Below are 21766 nucleotides of genomic sequence, written 5' to 3'. Positions count from 1 at the left end.
GTGTACTTAAATCAAGACCAAGGTGTTCCACCGGAAAAGACAATGTCCTGGTGTAATACAGTGATTTTGCACATGTGCTGGGTGGCATCAGAGATGCAGGAGATCCAATTAAACTGTCAGCATCTCAGAGAATGGCTGCTGCCATGGAGATGTTATGACAGAGACTGGGGCGGGTTCTAGAAGGCTGGTGCCAGAGGAGAGGGGCTGCTCTGGCAGCTGTCAGAAAACGGTCTTCCTCATGTGGTGAACCACCACCATGGAAACCTTGAGACAGGCACTCTCGTGCCCCGTGTGTCTGGAGCTGTTCACCCCCCCTGTCTTGGTCCTGTCCTGCACACACAACTTCTGTAAGCAATGCCTGGAGAAGATCCTGCTACACCAAAACTGTCACCACGTCAATGGGTTTTTCCACTGCCCCCTGTGCAGGAAGGTAAGGAGGCCTGATCCTACGTTCTCTGTGGAAGCTGGGCAGATGCCAAGTCTCTGGGTCAGAAGACTTTTGTTTTAATTTGCAGTGGCAGGTATGTCCCATATGACACCAGTTCTCACAAGGAGTAATGTGCCACGTCATATTTGTAGTGAACAGAACAGGTTATTTGCAATCACTCCCATGTTTTTAATAGTGTAGCATCTGCATTTCTGGTCCCTGAACGCACTGCTGCTGCACTGAAACTTGGCCTCACAATCCTTGCATTCCTACTGGAGGAAAAACGTGCAAGTGCTAAATGCTTTCTTCTTTAAATTAGATATTTTCTAGGAGTCTGACTAAACAGGATATTTCCTTATCGTTGTTTCCCAGTTCAACAGGTTGCAGGTTTATTACATAAGTGAATCAGCAGATTTTCTTGAAATTTGGAACATACTTATTTTAATATCCATATTTTACAGACCTCTGTAAGTGTGAAGTCCACTGTGAAGGCTTTTCTTAGGGACAGATTCTGCCGCCAAATGCTAATACATAGCATTTTAAAACCTTCTCATAGTCTTTATGGAGGCAAAACCTTAATTCAGTGAAAACTGAAGACATCTATATTCCCTGTCTAGCATGCAAGTAAATTTACTGACTTCGAGGAGTAAAAGGTTCAGGACTGGATTCTCATAATGCCTTCAGGACATGCCTCTGAATATTTAAAAAAAAACAAAACAAAACGCTTTTTACCTGTTAACAGAAACTGTAAGATCTTTCTGCTTGATTTGCTAAATTCTGTACTTCAGACTAAACAATGCAATTTCCATTGGTTTAAACTCCCTAAACTCAGAGGCAAAGTATAGGCAAGTGATACTCATGAGCCTTCAAGTTACAAAATACATGTTTGAATGAACTGGCTGTCTAGGTACTTCTGCAATATTTCACCACGGTTCAAATATTATTAATGTAAATAACAACTAAATAAAAATGATGTATTTTTTCTACATTATACTGAATTATCAGAGAAACAAAGCATTCCTGTATCACTTGAACTATTTTACTGTTTTTTTTCCTTTGTAGGTCATTTATTTGAGGGGCAGAGGAATTGTCAGCCTGCTACGAAATAGTCTAGTTGAAAGTATACTGGAGAAATTTAAATATGAGCTTGAAAAAATATGTACTTGGGAGAAAAGACAGTTGTCTGAAATCTGTGAAGAACATGGAGAAAACATGAATTTGGTATGAATTTTTATCTATCCCTTTTCATTTTAGTAATCTGCACACTTTCTATCCTATAAATGCTAAGTCCCTGCTAAGTCCCTACTAAGTCCAAAATTTATTTATTGGAAATCCTAGTGGATGATCAATACTTCACAAGTCCTTACATATAGCAAAGTTATCATAATAACAAATTATATAATATTAAGATACAGAAATTTATTCCAAAATTATAACAGAAATGAGATAATACTTAATATTGATACGGATTTCTTCCCCAGAATATTTTTATCCATCCCACTAATAGGGGATTTTCTGCAGCCACTAGCAAGCAGCTTCATAAACTTCAAAAGAACTGTAACCTTTTTAAAAGTCAAGCTCAGCCTTTTAGACTGAGTAATGGCAGAACTAAAACTATTCTTACTGAACCTGACCAAGTGGTGTATAAGTATCTTCTCTGCCTTTTCGAAGCACTGTGCTAAAAGGACTAAAAAGGACTAGTTTCCTTCCCTTTTTCATACGGAATACTCCATTTTCCAATAATCCACTGATGAAGTTAGCTTCAAAAGCCACAGATGCATGGCTAGAGGTAAGAATGAGTAGTCCCATTGAAGTCAATCCTCTGAGAAGTCCAAGCTCTCATTCCTCAAGTAGTTCAATCATTCTACTGTCATTCTTACACCAGCACTTACTAGAGAAAGCGACACCATAAATAATCATAAATAGCTCAAAGACAGAAAAAAGCCTTCATTCATTCTCTGGACTGGAAGACCCAGTGCCACAGATGGTCATCACTTTTTAGACACATTGTGGATGTATATTGTCCATTTGTCTTTGAAAACTGCATCTCCTCTTTGAATTCTCCCACTGGCTCCCCATTTCACTGCACCTCACTCAAGCCCCTCATTCACACACTCCAAATTTTTTTTTACAAAACTACATCTGCCTTCTGGACTGCTCTTCAGCCTTACAACGCCATTTCAGTATCTCCCCCTGTTCCACCAGTGAAGCCATTGCTCATTGCATCCCACACAGATGTATGCCTTCATCATTCAGGTATGAAAAGCACTTCCTGAACTAAGCAATTAATCAGAGTTCTCCCTCCTATAAAACATCTGGGTTTGTGTGTGCTAGTGCATGCGTGTGACTGTACTAACATGGAAACAAAATTACAAATATAGGAAAAAACATGTATTTATCCTTCCTGCAGATATCACTTACTTCCGTCATTCACAAGTTTTCTGGGTAAGGACTGTATCTTCACCTGCAGTTATGCATCAGTTTCCACTATCCCCCATCACCAGTGGGGTATCTAGCACTACGAATCACCAAGATGCAAAATACATAATACTGTGTGTGCTATAAGGTCCAGTAATATGGTTTATTGAATGTGAAACATCCCTATACCATCTGATAACAAAATTCACATGACGTAGAGGGAAAGAGTACACTTTTTTCACTCAGCAACTAAAAGCCATATGGTTTGGCAAAATTCATATCATGTACTGCAAATGCCAACAGAACAAACACAGCGTAACAGCTATATTGGTTTGGAAGACAAACACTGCAGCTTCACCAGCAATACTCAGTTTTGGCACTTGTAATAGTATCTAACAACAGACAGACCAACAAATTACTTGGATTATTTTGCTTATACATAGTTACTAACTTTCCTTGTGTAATTTTTCTCCCTCAGATGTGTCTGACTGACGATGAGCCAATATGTGCAATCTGTAAACTCTTTGGAAAGCACGAGGACCACAATGTTGCAAGAGTATCAGAAGCTTACAATGCAAGAAAAAAAGCATTTATAAAAAATTTACACTTAGTTCATAAGAAATCTGAAGAAGCTAGGAAGGTACAAGTGACTTATTTGAGATGATACTAAGAAAATCACATGATCCCTGGATATTTGATAGAAGATTAGAGAGCTGCATTTTGATTCCAATAGTAGGCAGTCAATTTGTAGATTTTCAAGAGGCTTAGGATATACAAGATAAACTGGCTTAGCAGGAAGAGAATGAGAACATATTTTAATCCTTACTTAGATTGTATTATAGTGCTGGCCAAACTGGCTCTTTGTATAACATGAGTTTTGAATACTAAAGCTTTTCTCATGTCTTTAAAATTTGTTAAGGTTCATTAAGTATATGAAGAAACATACTATATTCCTGGATGTGGGCTTGCAAGTTTTAACTGCTGTTCTCTGCAAAGAACATGCAGTACATGCAATCTGCCATCCCAAATACTCATAGTAACACAGATACAGAGCACAAATATTCCTGTAGAATACCTTGCAACCAATGTCTTTACTAGAGAAGTGGGTTTGCAAGGAGGCACTAAGAGCCAGTGGAAAAAGCTGGCACCTCACTACTCTTTTATCTTCACCCAAAGGTATCTTGTGTTTGAATAGTTCCTAAGTCTCAAAGTAGGTGGCTTATTCTTTGAGAGAAAGACATGCAGACATCACCTGGAGATGCTCATGTCCTGGTCAGTGCAGTTAACACACTATTCCGCTCCTGCCTTGCTGATCCACAGGGGATCCCATTTTCCTAGAAGTGCTGCTGTCTTTCACGTGACTTAACTAATGCACTAACCTTGGCAAAGCTGCAGCTGAGCTTTATTCCCACCTCCCCTATGAAACTGTTACGGAAATACCAGTAGCCTTTTCATTCTCAGTACATGAAGAGCAAGTAGGCTACATCTCGCCTGAAAGAAACATGCAAACCCAAAGAATTTATACAGTTTCTCTCAGTGAACTGACTGCTGGTCCCCTCCTCTGCTCACCTTGGTGCTATCTCCACAAAGAAGGCTTGAGCACAGCGCACAGTTGCCATAGCTTCCTAAAGAAAACAAATCACATTCCCAAGAAAAGACACTTTAAGAGATCCATTTTGAAAAGCACCCTGCAGTTCAGGTAACTTGCTAACCAAGAGACAAAATAGCAAAACACTTCAAAATGCCCTTGCAATTATTTATATTTTCATTTGACTTTCAGCACTAACAGCTGCCAAAATTGTAAAGAGTACACAGCCTGTAATGCATATCTACATATCATATTTTTTGAAAGTTAAAAGTGCATTTACCTATTCTGAACACTACTCGGAGACATGATTATGATGCAATACGTAACTTTTCATGAATTTGTTTCACACAGGAAACTGAAAAGCTGATTAATGAGCTAACAGCTGGTGCTACAGACACCAAGGTCATGATTGACACAGTTGGAATGGGTTTGCTGAAGGGCATATGGTACCGAATGGCTGAACTGCAATCCAAGTTACACCATGACTATTCTATAAAACTGGAGAAGCTGCAGGTAATCTCAAATGAGGCCAAAACTTCTGGACAGCTTTATCAGCAAATGGAAACTCTCCTGGAACAGCACGAAAATTCTGTACAATTTCTACAGGAAGACAAAAAATTGAAGGAAAAGATAGAAAAAGTGCTAGAAGGAAAAGCCTCATATCAGGACCCACCAAAGCATAAAATTTCAGTGCAACAGTATTTTGAAGAGCTCATCAGAGGAATTAATATCAAGGATTATCTCTCTACTGCATGCGAGAAGATGCTTTCAAGCGCCACTGACATACCCGAGACACGTCAATCAGAATGTCCTGCCTTTGTTTTTTCAGATGAGAGTCCTGATCACCACTTCTGCAAAGAAGTATTGCAACAATTTGAGAAGGCAAATGACACCAAGCAAGCTAATTTTGAAAATGCAGCTCCCCCCGCGCTGCAGCACTAATGCAAACATGAGCTTTAGTGAAAATTTAGCTTTTACAGATTTGCTGACAGGATAAATTAAAGCACTATCTCCTGACATTTAGCCTTACTTTCCCAGTCATATGTGCTGCCTATATATTCCACCAAACAACTGAAAGACACTTTGAAAGGTAAACAGAATGAGAGGTATTTAGTATATATGCTCTGTTGCGTGCTTTATTGTACCACCACAAATTAGTAACAGTTGGGAAGCTGGCACTAAAAGAGTAGCCTAGGACGGAGTAACACAGGCTGTTTAACCAGGTTGAATTTAGAGATGTTGGGGAAAAGGAGCCTGTGTACAGCATGTACTGTGAATCCTTCCCTGACAGCTTCAAGTGCTTCAAGTTTATTCTCTATGGGGAACATAATTCACATCCTAAGCACTAAATTTGAGCCTTAAACCATGACCACACACAGTTAATTCCATATAAACCTATGTACTAAGGTTAGGTTAATAACTCATTTAAGGGAATTACAAAATAATTTAATTTTAAAATGATAAATGCTAGGCTACACCACTTCATTTATTTGGTAATCTGCCTGATATTTTTTCCAGAACAGTCAACAACATATTCATATGAGTGTACCTTTTAAATTTTTGACAGGTACAGAGCCTACCTACCACTTTTTTTCCTTACATCATTTCTCTACATTCCTTTGGTAATTAACAAAAAAGCATTTCCGCTTTTCAGGGTCATGTCTGCTCAATCTCTGCACATTTTAACTTCGGAAAACTTTAAAAGTTATCAGCTTGATTTTCTTTTGGCTCTTCTGGTAGTATCAGAACTACCTTTTCGGAAATCTAACAAACACAGGACACATCAAATAGTACTCCTGGTACTGTGAGAAGAGATCCATAGGATTCTGGAGGATTATTATATTCCACATGTAGAAGGCTTTCCTTTTAAAATACCATTTCAGATCAGGCCTGGGGGTGTTGGTGATCAAAGCCCTGACACTGAAGGCTTACAGGATCAGCCCCACATGCCCCCACTCAGTATCAAGCCTCCTCGTGTGAACACAGACATTGCTAATGAGAGTAACAGATGAGACTGGGGCCAAAAGCTGTTATTTCCCCACAGCTCCTTGGTACCCCACGTGAAAGTGGGATGACAGGCATACTGGTGGAACGTGAAAATCATGCACCAGCAACTCTATTCTCAACCTGCCTTGTTGCACGTTTAATGCAAGAAGCAGGAGACACAGTCCTCGTACCAAATTCCATTTGATGCCTTTAGTCTGGTTTCCAAGGCATGTGTACGTGTCCATCCTTCCTCCCCTCATTCATTTTGAACCCACCAACCACTTTCAAGCCAATTTAACCGAAATAAGTGCAAAGAAAGTAAGTTCCCACAAGCTTCATGATGGTTTTCTCTTAGCAGTCTCTGTGAAAAGAGGGTGCAACATAAGATCAAACTTCTTTTTTGACATTATAGGATTCACATGGGAATGGTGGAAAAATATGAATGCCCTCATTGTGAGAAAAGCTTCAGCTGGCACTTCTACATCACTAGATAATGGAAAATCCAGAAGCAAACAGAAAACGGGAATCTAGGTTTCACCAATTCCAGTGCTATGTGACCATGCACTTCCACACTCACCAGGCTGAGACACTCCCTCCAGTCCCAGTGTTGCTGGGTCTTTTCACACTTTTTTCATCTTTACTATTTTGACCATCTTCTAATTTTGTATAATTTGTAAAGGCACATGTACTGACATTTTCACTGTTATGCAGAATGAATAGAACTGCAACCAACCATGAATTTTATCACCCTTATCTCTTGCTTCTCACTTAGAGCCTGCCAAGGTGCTGCCCTAAGATGCTCTTCAGGGGCTGTTTAATTGCCATGAATGTTGGTGTTCAGAAGGTAACCTGAGCTTCACATGGCTAAGGTTACAGATTGTAATCTCTTGCTGCTGCAGTCAAGCAATGCTTAGCAAGTCAAATGCTCAGAATAACTTCACTGTCATTTCTGATCTTTTACACTTGGTGCAACCAAAGCTCAAGTACAGTACGAGGAAATCTGCAGCAGCCAGTGGCAACATACCATCTGTTTACTGCATCTACCAGTTTAGGTCAGAACTCGGGCTTTCTACATCACCGCTTTTCCAAAGAACTTTATTTGACAGATTTATCATAACGAGTGGTTTATACATCTGAATTATTTTCTTCTGTACTGATACCAACTGCATTTGCCCACAGTGTTTGTTTTCAACATTTTCTACACTGTGATCCACTCTTAGATGAGGAAAAGGATTTAGACTCTCCAATTGCTATCTGTCCTAAAGAAATGGAGACTAAGGTGAACAGAACTATTTGGCACTATTTTGCAAGACCAAAGATTCTTCCTAGGATATTACATTTCAAGACACATAGTTTCAATGTCCCTTGATCTGCTTTTAAAATAATTAGTGCTATTGAAAATGGCCTGCTAATCCACAACTATGTGCATTCCAGTAAAACAGATGGGCTGGAATTTCTTATTAAAATACAAGACTTAAGTCAGGCAAAAAGTGATAGAACAATTCACTTTCTGAAGAAAAATTTGTCACATCAACAACTGTCTGGTGCCCGATTGGACATACTGTGGAATTGTTCTCTCAGCCAAAAACAATGTCACTTCCCAATTATGGGTATAATGAGCAACAGCCACCAACGAATCAGTGTGCATCTGGCAAAGCGCAGGCCCAAAAGAACACAGTCATTCAGTAAGTATTTCCTGCTTTGAAAATAAATGTGTCAAGTGGGCTGCATCAAAAGAAGTGTGGCCAGTGGGTCGAGGGAGGTGATTTTCCCCTCTGCTCTGGGGAGACCCCACCTGGAGCACTCAGGTGCTCTCAGGAGCACTCAAGTGCTCAGCACTTGCTGGGTTCCTCAGCAAAGGAAGGCCGTGGACCTCTTGGACCGGGTTCAGAGGAGGGCCACAAAAATGATCAGAGGGCTGGAACACCTCTGCTATGAGGAAAGGCTGAAAGAGCTGGGGTTGTTCAGCCTGGAGAAGGCTGCGAGGAGACCTTACTGCAGCCTTTCAATACTTAAAGGGGGCCTATAAGAAAGATGGGGATAGTCTTTTTAGCAAGGCCTGCTGCAACAGGACAAGGTGTAATGGTTTTAAACTAAAGGAGGGTAGATTGAGGCTGAACACAAGGAAAAAGTTTTTCATTATGAGGGTGGTAAGACTGGAAGGGGTTGCCCAGAGAGATGGTAGATGCTCCATCCTCAGAAACATTCACGGACAGGCTGGATGGGGCTCTGAGCAACCTGTGCTATTTGAAGATGTCCCTGCCCATTGCAGGGGGGTTGGACTAGATGACCTTTAAAGGTCCCTTCCATCTCAAAGCATTCTATGATTCTATGATCTACAGAATGCTTCGTTTTTGAAAAATCCCTCCTCATTTATTTGATAGCTGGGATTGACTTCCTTATTGCAGCACTCCGCTTCTCTGGCAAATCCAGCCCCCCAGCAATCCTCACTATAGACAGCACAACCTGCAAATTACTAAAAATGTGTATTTGAATTTACATATACCTCTTAGAACCTTTCTGATTATGACTCCTGAAAAACAACATTTAATAACTACTACTTCCAGTAAATTCTGTCTGTGTGCTAGCAAGAATTATTACAGTGCCTAAGCAAAACACCATGGTAAGATGGCATTTCACTGCTGAATGTGTTACTTGGACAGTCATCTTTCTGGGTATTCATACCCCATCTTGTGACCTACAGTGGAAGTGCAGGAGCTACCAAACTGCTCCTTGGTTGTACCTGGCAGACACCTGACAAATGCTTCTCACCCTAACACGGGCTGTAGCTTCTGCATTCATCAGAAAATGAGTCAAATTACACCTGAAAGTAAAGATTAAAAAGTAATTTAGCAGCCAGCCAAATTTATTTGACAAAGTTTTACCTGCACAAGGATGACAACTGCATTTGGGTTCACCTTTTAGCTGTTGAGGCATCATGGTTTAGTTTGTTCCACACATAAAACGCCTGCCTTATCCAGACAGGTGTCAGGTCACTGCTTAATCTGTTCGTTGCCCTCATCACCAAAAACAAGGCTCCATGTTCTCTTCTCGCATTTGTGATAAAAATCATTATTTGCGCAGTAAGACAGGACACCACACGCATAAGAACTTCATCATTCAAACTCTATAAACTTTTACAAAATCGTTAAGAACTCACAAAAGTGTCATTATTTCTAAAATTTCTCAAAACAAGAAAACAGAAAAGCTTACGTACAAAGAAAGACCGACAAGAATACCCTGGGCATTCACACATTTTTTAAGGTATCTCTATCCCAACGATCTTGTGAAAATTAAGAGACACAGAAAACAGATCTGTGTTTCAAGTTTGTTTTTAAACACAGCAGTTCTGTGCCCGAGCTTGTATTAGTCCTGATGATTCTGATATTGCAGACACACTAACAAGCTGAAGGACCATGTCTCCTCCTCTGAAAGACTTTGATGTGCCTTAGAGCCCCTGTGCATCCCCAAAACATTAAAAAAAAAAAAATCAATCAGGAATATCATCAGAAAAGGTATTTTGATCAAGTAACGACACACTAACATAACACTTCCGAGTCAGATTGCTTCTGAAGTAGAACAGGATAAAACCCAAATGCAGAGGCAGAGAGAAAAGTACAGACAAACTTTGCCAAAAATACACAATTCACAATACAGTGTCAACAGCAAGCTAGAGGTTTATCTCACCCAACTGCAAAGGCCAGTAACTTGAAAACATGACTCAGTTACAAGGGTGGCTGGTAGAAAAGAGACTCCTCTCCTTCCCAGCAAGGAACAGTACAAACTCATTACTTCATGAGTTCATCAGGATTGCAGGGAAGGATGAAGGAAGAGAAAGTGCTTCAGTGGTTTCTCCTCAATTAAACAAGATTATCATCTATCAGAGAATGCTATCAGCAAAGCAATTAAAACTCCAGTTGTGTTGCTCATTCAACTACCTACTTGAATAGACTACAAAAAAACAATGAAAACAAAAGCTTGAGAAAAAAAGGAGAAAAGCCCCTCCTGCAATGCCGAGAGTCTAACAAGAGCTCTGGATAGAAACTGCATGTACATATAGTGTATTTACCTGGAACTGTTACTCTTCACGCCCTCAGGAGAGCTTGCTAAGTTGCATTGCAGTTGACCATGCTGGCTAACCTGTTCTGGCTGCAGTTGGTGTTCCGTGATTTACCTGGCATCATACTACTTGGCACCACACAATAGCTTGGATGGCCACTGTTTGGGAAGATTTATGCATTATCATTAGTCTCAAGCCCTTTGACCAATCTCCAGTCTAAGCAGCTTATGAGAAACAACATGGTAGGGGCAAACAGAAGGGCAATGGCGATGGGCTGAAGGGGATGCAAAGCCCCTAAGTCACGTAGTGGTGCTAATGAGAAACAGTACTAATGAGACCCAGGGCTAGTGGCTGTCCTGGAAACCCAAGCCACCCCTGGCCCTAAGACTACAAACCAATGCCCAGGAGACGGCGAGCTGGAGGAGACACACGCCGGCCTGGCAACGCAAGGCCACCCGGGGCAGGCTGGGCCGCGCAGCCCCTTCCTGACGAAGGGAGGAAAGGAAAGGCCGGGCTGCGGGCCTTTGGGCAGCCGCTGCACCGGCACCGCCGCGGAGAGGCGCTCCCGAGCCGGTGGAGGACTGGGAGCGGCCCGAGGCGGAAACGGAGCGGGAGGGTCCGGGCACCACTCAGCCCCGCCGAGTCGGGGGGCGGCCACCGGGGGCGCCATTTCAGAGCTACCCCTGAAGAAGCCTAAAATAAATGGCGGAGGGGGCGGAGACTTTTTCCCCGCTATCCAGTGAGGAGAGAGAGTCCCAGGTGGAGGCGGTGCCGCACGGCCCCGAATCCAATGGGCGTGAGAGGCGGTGGATGATAGACGGGCGGTCCCCTCCGCCCGGCGGCTTTAGTAGGCGGGGCTTGGCACCCATCGGCCAATAGGGCGGGCGGCGCTGGGCGCGTTGCGGCTTCCCGTGGTGCCGCGCGGCAAGGGGCGGCAGGAGCGGCCGTGACTCCATCCGGGTCCCGGCGCGGGTCCGGGTCACCCTGCGGCAGGTAACGGGGCGCCGGCGGGCGCGGTCTCCGTGGGGCCCCGCCATCGCCTGCGGGGCGGGTGGCGAGGCGGGGGCAGCCCGCGGGAAATATCTAGTGGGGCCCGGGCGCAGGGGTCGGGGTGAGGGCGGGGCGGGTGGGACGGACGAGTGGGCCCGGCCCTCTCCCCTGCGGGCGGGCGCGGGGTCCTCGGCCCGGCCCCTCCACTCGGTGCCGCCACCCCACGGGGTGGGGGCTGTCCTCGGTCGGGGGAGCGGCCCGGGCCGCGGGCGGAGGCGGTGGCTGCGGCCGCCTGCCCCGGCGAGAGGCTAGGGTGCGGCCGGCGCTGCCGGGCGGGCCCTCTGCGCCGCCCCGCGCCGCCGGGGTCTCCGTTTATCGTCGTTATTTTTCTCATTGAGGCCTTTTTTTCTCCCTTTTCTCCCCCTTCTCTCCTCCAGACTAACTTGAAGGCCCGGAAGTGCCGCCCCCGAGCGCTCCTGAGTGGTGGCTTGGCCCCGCTGCCCGCCGGGGATAGGCCGCGGATGCCGTCAGCGCCTCGGTACGTCACTTCCGCTATCAAGTGTGTGGGCAGGGGAGACCTTGGCCGCAGGGGGGAGTCCCCCCCTCCCCCCGGTACTGGGGAAGCGAGGGGGTCGCCTGCCCTGGCTCTGCCCGGGGCTCCCCGGGCACTGGGGAGTAGTGGCGGAAGGAGCTTGTGGCGGGGCAGGTAGGTAGAGGCGGCGGGCAGGGCTGGAGGCAGCTGCGGGAAGGGCGTTAGAGAGGGGATGGGCAGGGCAGGCAGAACGGGCGTAATAAGAGTTAAATTGAAAAACGAGGAGGCAGAAGTTGAAAGGAAGAAAATACCTGATGAAATAGACATCCTTTGGTAGCTAAACGTGCTGCAGTAAAAGCAGAGTAAGGGGTGAGATTGCAGTAGAGTAAACGCTTGTCACTATATGCTGTACTGATCATAACTAAATACTTGCATTATATTATATTATTGTTGTTAGCACAGTGTGAAATCCGTCCCTGATATGCAATAATGCGCTTATTGTAACTTTCTTCTGGCACAGTACAGTCGGTTTTAGAGAAAGACATTACTTAATCAAATTATATTTTTGTGACTTATTTCTTGTAGGAGTGGAAACTCAACCTGATGTTCAAGGTTATGATAATCGTCGTTGATAGATTTGCCTTTTCTATGTTGTCTATGCTCCTCTTTAATTGCATTACTTTGCATAGATAGTTTTCTGATAGTAATGCAGGTCTTAACAGAAGCAATTTTTCCATGCCAGTTAAAAATGTACATAGAAATCCTACAGAACAATGCTTAATCATAACGATGGGTCAAATTCAGTCCGTGACAGAATTTTTGAGAAAATGAATCTGTCCCTTCAAAAGCAATAATATTTCTTTAACTTAATTAAACAGTATTTAAGAAACAGGGCATCCTCTTCCTAATTCTTCAAGCAGGTAAGCATCCCCAGCTGCCAGGGGGCTTCACTGAAACAGTTATTTACTGGTGTGACTCCTCTTGTCAAATTTGACATGGTCTGTTCACAGCAATGCTCAGGTGTTAAATAGCCTGAACTTACCAAAGAGTTATTTACAGTGGTTGTTCAAACTTGCTGCAGTTTTCCCAGTGTAGTCAATGTGCAATAGTATATTTAATAGTATTTGTTTGCCCTAAAATAGCTAGCTTCATGAAGAAGGACTTATTTAATAGCTATATATGGTGATATTTTTAATACAAAATTGTTGATTGTAATTTTTTTCGCTGAGCTTTTCACCAAGTTGTATTCTGTATATCTCACATGCAGCCTCAATTCATATAGGTCATGCTAGGAAGTTATTTTGCATAAGACGACCAGAGACTGGGCAAAAGGAAGCTTAGATAAAACATTAAATCACTTGCTTTGTTTTTCTACTACTGCTAACAAGCTATGTCCTTATTTTACCTTTCTTTTGATAAACGCTTTCTGTGTTTTCCTCTGTTGTCAGTAGTGGAAAACATTAGTTCATTTGCAAAATAGTGAAAGGCTCACAGGACTCATAAAAGGCCAGAAATGTTTAATTATGTTGCTAATTAATAATGTAACATGGCATTCCTGAAAATGTTCTCATGCACTAACTTCATTATTTGCTGAATTTGTATAATTATTGTATTAACATGCAAACTTTATGCAGAAAAAGTTAGCCCACTTACTAGTAGTATGTGCTAAGAGAGACAAAGCTAGTGAATAAATACACATTTGTATATTTATAAGTAAGTGTACGTTCCTGATTGAAGCAGGAACAAATAACCAAAATGATGGTTTCCTTTGAGAAGTGTGCTGAGACGTTTCTGCAGTTTGAAGCTGTAGCTAAGCTGAAATGTGCTTATATATTTTTCTTCTGCCAGTGTACTGACAGACATGTATTCAAAAAGGATTTGTGAAAATCTGGTAACATTTTAGTGTAGCCATCTTCCATACTACCACGTATTATCTAATTTCACTGAGGTTTTGCCAGCCTTGTACAGTACTGTAACACATGTACCACTTACACGCAGATAATTTAATACTAACGTTGTAAAATCGAGTACGTCTACAGGAAGATGCTAGGATTTGGTTTACTTTGGTTCTTTGTTCATATTAGAAATTATTAATTTTCTACAGGAGATGTGCTTCATTCAGTGCATGAGTGGGCAGTAGTGACTTCTAATTTCTTTCAAGTCATGGTTTCTGGATATTTATATTCCATCTGTAACTATATGCTTAGGAAAATAAGTCAAAATCAAACATACTAATTGAAAATGTGGCAAAACGGTAATATTTCATGTTATAATTACTTAAAACCGGAATGCTTTGTGTTAAAGCAATTAAATGTAAATGAGATATAGATTTTGTAAAAAAAAAAAAAAAAAAAAAATTGGCATTTCCAATTGAGACACTAAATAAGTACATTATTGATGACAGTCAAAGGTATTAATCTTACACTGTTGTGTGAAAAATTCCAAGAAGTACTGTAGTGAACACATATACCTGTCTAGGTGCGTGGACTTTGGTACTACTCATGCTTAGTGTTAAAGCACATCTATAAATTGGTATAGCATTGTGCACTGCAACTGCTTGTACTCCTTTTCTCCTCTTTGTAAAATTTGCCCTTTCAAACATGGTTTCTGTTGTGATTTATGCTTGCTCCAGTGTATTGCTGCTAAATGGACTAGCATGTCTAAATAAAGGTATTAAATTTTAAGTTTTGGGGCATCAGCAGGGGACTCTTAAAAAGGTGCCTGGACTTCAGCTCGCAAGCGTACATACTGATGAAAGAATTTTTGCTTTCTTGGTTAGTGCCTATTTTCAGGGCAGGTGAATTTGCTTGGCACAAAGTAAAAAAAACAAAAAAACAAAAAAACAAAAACAAACAAACAAAAAAACCCCACAAAACCAAAAAACAAACAAAAAAAACCCCACCAAAAAAACCCAAACCCTCTAATCTGTTTAGTCTTAATCTTCACACAAGGTTTTTAACTTACAGCTTTGACTTTTCTGTTATGCTTAATTTTATCTGCTGAATTTCTAAAGCTGAATTTAAGCACTAGAGTAAAATAGTCTTTTCAGATAACAAGCTGTTTACAAGTTTGCCATTGCCAAATGATCTTTTCATAGAAGGATGTACTACAGCATTATATACATGAAGTTAATGTATCTGTTTACCTCCACACTGTGTATAGTAGGTGTCAGTAAAGCCCACTTTGGAGGAACTATTGCTTCTACAAACTCACCTTCAGCTTTAGGTGGTTTCTTCCGTGCTGCAAAACGGACAAAATAACTGGGAGAATAAAGTGTTTGTCTTCTAGGATCACACTGAGAGGAAAGGATGATACTGAGATGAAATGGGACTTCTGTTATTTCTACAAATGCACATTTTGTTCCTTCAGCAGAGTAATGAATAAAAATCATAACTATCATTTGAACTATTTTTCTCTTTCACAGGTTGGAAAATAGCTTAACAGTGCTTATGTTCCACTATGTGCTACTAAACAAGAACATGTAAATTCTTGAGTTTTTTTTCTGTGCAGTTTAGGATCATTTCAGAGGTTTTAAACTTTACAGGTAGCTCAAGAAAACCGTGAAAAACGTGCTTCAGAGCACTAGAACCCATTTAGATTCTACTACTGTCACTTCTCTTGGACACAAGCTAGGAGCAAAGCTCTAGCAAGATAAGCACTTTATTAATACAAAGGAAGGTACAATCCAAAACTGTGACTATAGAAGAGGAAAAATTTTTAATTCACACTAAAACTTTCATGTCAGTAACTATGTAATTTTACTGACCCTCTTTTGGAAAGAGGTGATGAGGTATGCACGTAGCATGTGATGACAGATAGCGCAGGGGCAGTTAAGTGAAGTGAGGGGAAGCAATACAAAGGACAGTTAAGTTAGCATCAATCTTCCTGCTCCCTTTCTCTGGCCCCTCCAATCCCCACCAGTCAAAAAAACCCCACAGGACTAACAAACTTGAGTTTATAAGTCTGTGTGTAGTCATTGGGGATGCTGGATGTGCAGGTGCTCCAGGTGTGGCTGGTGAAGGTGGCAGGAATTCGCTTGCTGAAAGAGTCCATGGGAGTCGGGAAGTGTGGTTCCAATGCAGTGGGTGCTACTGAAATTAGGGTGTAAAACTGTGAGGAATTGGTGTTGGTGCTGGTATTGTAAACCCTGGAGCTCCATCGTGTGGTGAAAGCTGTGTGCAGGCTGGAGGCTCAGCCCTTGGCTGTGGTAGGCACCTTTGGTGAAGTCATGTCTGGCAGTGAACTCATTAGTCTTTGCTGGTGCTATGTGAAAGTTATACAGTTGCACAATTACAGTGTAATTTTCTTCACTTTCACTGCTTCAGGGATTTTAAAATACAAACACATGGTTACTAGAAAAATAGCACTTTCAACTCAGCTGTTAATAAGGAAAGAAAATTAAACATGTATTTCTTAAAACCTTAAAGTCTCATCATAGTCTAAGTGTTTATTGCTGAAGTAGAGACTGTGCAGGTAGATAGTCCTGAAACTCTTGTGCTGTACTAAGGCATGACATCATCAGCATGGTGATTTCAGTAGCAGGGATGTATGCAATAGCAGATTCACTTGAAGATGAGAACATAGCAAATTAGTGGAGGCTGTGCCAGGAGCATAATTTTTCAAGCATGTTGTACATCAAGCTTCTCTGCTTCTGTATGTGCCAGAAAACCTTAGTGCATTAGATCAGAGAAGCAGCATACAGCAGGCCTTCAAGAAGACCTGGCAGATCTCATTCCATAAAAGGATATTGCAACCTAGGTGATACAGTTTTTAAAAAACATTAGAAATAACCCACAAGTTAGAAACTCCCAAAACTGCAGGATTAATATAGAGCTGAATGCTAATTCACTAGACTTTGCATGAATACACAGTAAAAATAAAAAAAGCAAAAGGTAATCTGAACTTCTTCCAAAAGAAGATTTTGACTTGAATTTTAATTCTATACCCTTCTAGTATGTAACCGAATAAAAAATTATACCAGAGTGATATAACATCAATAAAGTTGTTTTTCTGCAAGAGTTGGAAAACAGGATACTTGATGATCTTTCATAAGGTATATTTGTTACAGAATGTGGTTTTCCTAATGTCCTTTGTGTACTTTATGATCTCAAGCCAGACTACTGTACTACACAGGATAACAATTGGAAGTAATTAATAATATTTTCTCAAGGACCTTTTTTACCTTAAGTAACAGCCCATCCAGACCTGTATTAGATGAAAGGTTCTTGTTTCAGGAAGCTCAAAGGAGACAGGTTCTTAAGGGTTGAGGAGCTATAAGTATTTAACAGGAAAATCTAGTGGTGGCAGTAGAAAATTTAGAATTTCCGATAACAGAACTTGATTGGGAAGTCCTGCTGTCAATGGAAATAAAAATAAAAGCTGCTTGATGTGTCTTCTCAAGTTGGTTAGGTTTATAGCTAACTTTTGCCTAAAGGTGGTGAAATGCAACAGATGGTTTCTAGCTTTATTGCAATCCCTGTGTCCTTCAGGCTTCGTTTTAAAAAAAGACTCAGAAGTGTTGTCTTACGTACTTTATACATTTTTGACATAAGCTTTTTGTGTGGTAACACCTAGGCAGTTTTTCAAAGTGCTTAAAACATTTTTCAGTACATGAGAGAATCATCAGCTTCATCTTAAAGTTCTTTCTGAAACTGAACATCTGGGACTTCATTAACTTCATGAATCGCTAAGTAACAAAGTGAAGATACCAAGTTGGCTCTCTCTGCAGCTAGACTCACCAGACAGGCCTCAGCAGGCTGCCTCTTACTGAGAAATGGGTGCTTTATGTGAATTCTGCTCAGCTGTTGAAGGTTTGGATGCAGGAACAGGGAACTCAAAGGACTGTCGGCTTCCCTACTGTATATCTGCTTGACAGGAGGACCTCTGCCTGAGCTAATTCAAAAGGATGTGATGTCTGCCAGTGCTTCATAATGGTTTGACGTTGTCTCAGTGCTACTGTTCTAATTTATTTCTGTTTTGGGCATTAGGACCAACTGCTTGTGTCCATCTGTGCATGCTAAAGTATATGTTCTGGTAGGCATGTAAGTTAGCAAAAGCAAATAATGGGATTTATACCAATTACAAGCAAGATTTTAAGAGTGATTCACCAAAGTTTGCCATCAATATTTGTATAAAGGATTCTGGAGTAAAGTGTTGAGGGGGTTGGAAAGTACTTTTATTTTTCTCTGTTCAAGGAATAACGTCATCCCTTTGTATATTAATGCATTGGATCACGCGTTGTGTTTTTTGGCAAGGACATTAACATGCATTAGGGCGCTCTTGTTCTATCAAGGCTTTGTCTGAAGATTGGTCTGAAAACCTCAGTTTAGAATTGGGATCAAGTACTAGTAAAACATGTATTTAACGTTTTAAAAACTGCATTTCTGTAAACATTTTCAACTATCTTATAAATTACATTGACAAAACAATCAGTTTTCCTCTCCAGCTCTGTTCAAGATGTCCTTGCCAAGAAGGAGATTGTCACACATCTGTCTGGCAAGTATTTTGATTTCAGTATTCTAAAACTTTTTTACTTCAAGATCATGTTGAGCTGTGTTAATGTAGAAATTGGCTTTAAGGTTATATCAGGAGCAGTTAGAGAAATCTGAAAACAGTGTATATTTTAAGTGGCCTTTTGGTAAGGCAGTTTAACAATTAAATGTCAGGGTATAGGCCGTAATCTTAATGCATTTTGTTTATAATCAAAGAATCCCTGTACACGGGACTCTATGCAATTTAAGAGTGACAGAAGCAACACAAAATACTACTTTTGACAGTACATGATTTTCTTTGAGCTATTAACTGTTAGGATAGCTGAAACAAGTTACTATATGTAATATTTATTTCATCAGAATTATAAATATTAGGGCATCATACTGATCCATGTAAATTGGCTGCATAGCTGTGGTCCTAGATTTTATTATTTTTAAGTTCTAAAGAGGAAGATACCTACATCTGCATACGATGTTTGATAGACTTTTCTTTAATTTCAGATGAAAGGTTACATCTGTGGAACACGAATGGTACGTTAACAGAAGTTTAATGACTGTAGTTGTTCTGACTACTACATCTTGCTAACTGTCCAAAGATGAAATATATTAAGACCCAAGCAATGGGTAAAATTTTGAAATTAAGGAACCTTATCTTTTAAAATAACTTTATTGCATGACTGGGGGGAGTAAGGGGAATGCTTTTTCTGTCATCGGTATTTTACATTGTAAGTGCTGTCTGCAGCTAGCCTAACTTGTCTTTACTAAAGCAACGCTCTTTCTACATCAACTCTGAAGATGCCTGCACTGTGGGATGAGGTAGTAGGTTGTATAGTTTTAGGGTCATACCCACAACTGGGAGATAACTATACAATCTACTGTCTTTCCTAAAGCAGCAGAAAATCATCAATGGAAACTTTTCAGTTTTAAGCTCAACGTCAGATTCTGCTGATTTTCTGTATTTGTAATGCTTATTATAAGAGAAAATATTTCTGTAACATCTATCGGTAATTGTGTTTAGATTTTTCTAATTTTTGGAAAAGCTAGGTTATCATTCTACATTAATTTTTCTCCTCGTAACAAGTAAAAAATTAAGAATAGATTGATTCCTATGTGTATGGTGGGGTAATCAAATACAAATTATTGATGTTCCAGTTGTTGTGTTGTTTAACATTGCTAACTGAAGTACCAGATATCCTTTAGAATGAAACTATGGTTAGCTAGTTAAGCTCTTTGCTGAAGTTTATGCTTCTCTGTCAGAGTGAGGTAGTAGATTGTATAGTTGTAGGGTAGTTATTTTACCCTGTTCAGGAGATAACTATACAATCTATTGCCTTCCCTGAGGAGTAAAACAAACTGCGGTCCTTTGTACTCATTCATGTCCGCATTGAGTAAAAATAGATCCATCAGATAAATTTAGGGTTGTAAAGTATCAGATTAATCAGTGACAGAATTTGCAGAATTAACAATCACTGTGAATGGTGCAAGTCCCAAATGATATATTTGACTAATATGACTTTTCTTCCAAGGTGAGTAGCACAGTGCTGGCTGGATATCAAAAATGCGGATGTTCCTAGATACAGAGTGGAATACTCCATAGAGTGGAAGTTATTCTAAAACAATCTGGTTTTGAATGTAAAAGTATAGGTAGCTCAAACTTGTACACTGTGACTTAAACTGTTCTGAGACCCCGATTTCTATAATGCCTTAAAATTCCATGACTCCAACTGCTTACTACAAGTTGGAGGGAAAACTTACAATTATACTTTATTAATAAGTATGCTTATTTTTCTCCAGCTTTTCTAGCAGATGAGACTTAAACCATGTAATATGAAATTAAAGTGTTGAATGGCCAAAATTGACCCCTCACCTGTTTTGGGGAGTGTAAAGCTATGAAGCTTGAGCGTCCAAGATCCAGAACTGTAATTTTTCTCTGAGATAGTTACTGTTTTTATAAAAAGACATTTTAAGCTTACTGCATTCTTTTTCCTCCTAATGTCCCAGGTGTACCCAGTCTAACTGCTTCTGCACTAGCATGACCAGCTAGCGTCTTGCTATAGTAACAAAGAAAAGCATGAAAATGCTTTTTGGGACTGAAAGTTTAGCATAGTAGGACAGAGTGAAAATGGAGCCATTCAGGAGTATTTAAGCCCGGAGCGTTAAAACTGTTTAACCACTTACCAAGCAGTGATAACAGTGTAAACTTGCAGTATGTTCCCAGGCCTAAAAGCCAGAAGACCAAAGGCAGCTGATAAGCTAAACTGAGCAGCTGCTAAGTAAGAAGAACTGCAAAAAGGAAGCATTGGGCTCCTAGGAAGAGGTAGTAGGTTGCATAGTTTTAGGGCAGGGATTTTGCTCACAAGGAGGTAACTATACAACCTGCTGCCTTTCTTAGGGCTTTATTATAACACCAGGACCATTTTGGCTCCATCCTAACCTCTGCAGCTTTGGTACATGAAGAGAAATAACAAGCTATTTCTAAGCATATCAAGGCTTAATGAAACCAGTATTATCAGCACACTTGGTACCAAACTCAAGCGTAGTACTGCTAGCTGGAATTCAGTATGGTGAAATGCTGCATTTGAGGGCGCACTTGCCATTTTGGTGAGATTGGGTTGTGATAGCCTGCAAGTAAGAGGCTATGTTTGGAAGGCAACTCCTTCAAGAGTAAGATCAAGTTCCCTGCAATTAGGATGGAGGTGGTATGCACTTCTTAACATTCAGTTGATGTACTAATACTATGCACTTAAACAGGTAGCTATAATACATCTTCCTTTGGCTTTGTGCATTTCAAGTGAAAAAACTAAAGTTTCCTTCCCCAGAAGGATCAGCTTATAACTCACCTGCAAGCTGGTGATTTCTCAACAGGCATAGGCAATCCTAATAAAACAAGCTCTCAATCATGGATTATTTGCAGTCTTGCAGGAGGGAAGTTTTCAGTCAGTTAAAATGAATGATTGTGTGGTTTGTCTCATGGAATTGTAAGTTAAAAAGTAGTCCATAATTTTTTATGTAATTACACTGCACTACAGCAATAGTTCTGGTAGGGCTTCAGCTGGACACCCTAACTATGGGGTACAGAGATTTCAACTGCTGAGTATCTTCTAGCATTAACATGTTATGCCTACACCAGCCGCTATTTAAACTTTTGACAATAAGAGAGAATTGTAGATACTATAAACAGGTTAAGTATGCTTATATTGAACATCCTATATGTATTTAATTGTACATGTTTGATTTAGTTAATAAAATATAGCATTTTGTGAAACTCTTACGG

General features: G+C 40.7%; 1 protein-coding gene across 1 annotated transcript; it reads left to right on the top strand.

Annotated features, from left to right (window-relative positions):
• Window positions 1-256: 256 nt before the first annotated feature.
• Window positions 257-21668, top strand: LOC309594889 (E3 ubiquitin-protein ligase Midline-1-like; the record flags this gene model as incomplete). The annotated part of the gene is made up of 9 exons (XM_082321291.1): window positions 257-430; window positions 1490-1648; window positions 3324-3485; window positions 4785-5294; window positions 11359-11472; window positions 11907-12007; window positions 18434-18500; window positions 18994-19023; window positions 20494-21668. 9 exons carry the CDS (start codon window positions 257-259, stop codon window positions 20506-20508), a joined length of 1332 nt encoding a protein of 443 aa, XP_082177417.1. The 3' UTR covers window positions 20509-21668.
• Between the last annotated feature and the right edge of the window lie 98 nt (window positions 21669-21766).

This window comes from Platalea leucorodia (assembly GCF_965183815.1).
Source record: "Platalea leucorodia genome assembly, chromosome: 9".
NCBI lineage: Eukaryota > Metazoa > Chordata > Aves > Pelecaniformes > Threskiornithidae > Platalea > Platalea leucorodia.
The sequence above is the reverse complement of the archived record's forward strand: the minus strand, read 5'-3'. Positions and strand labels throughout refer to the sequence as shown.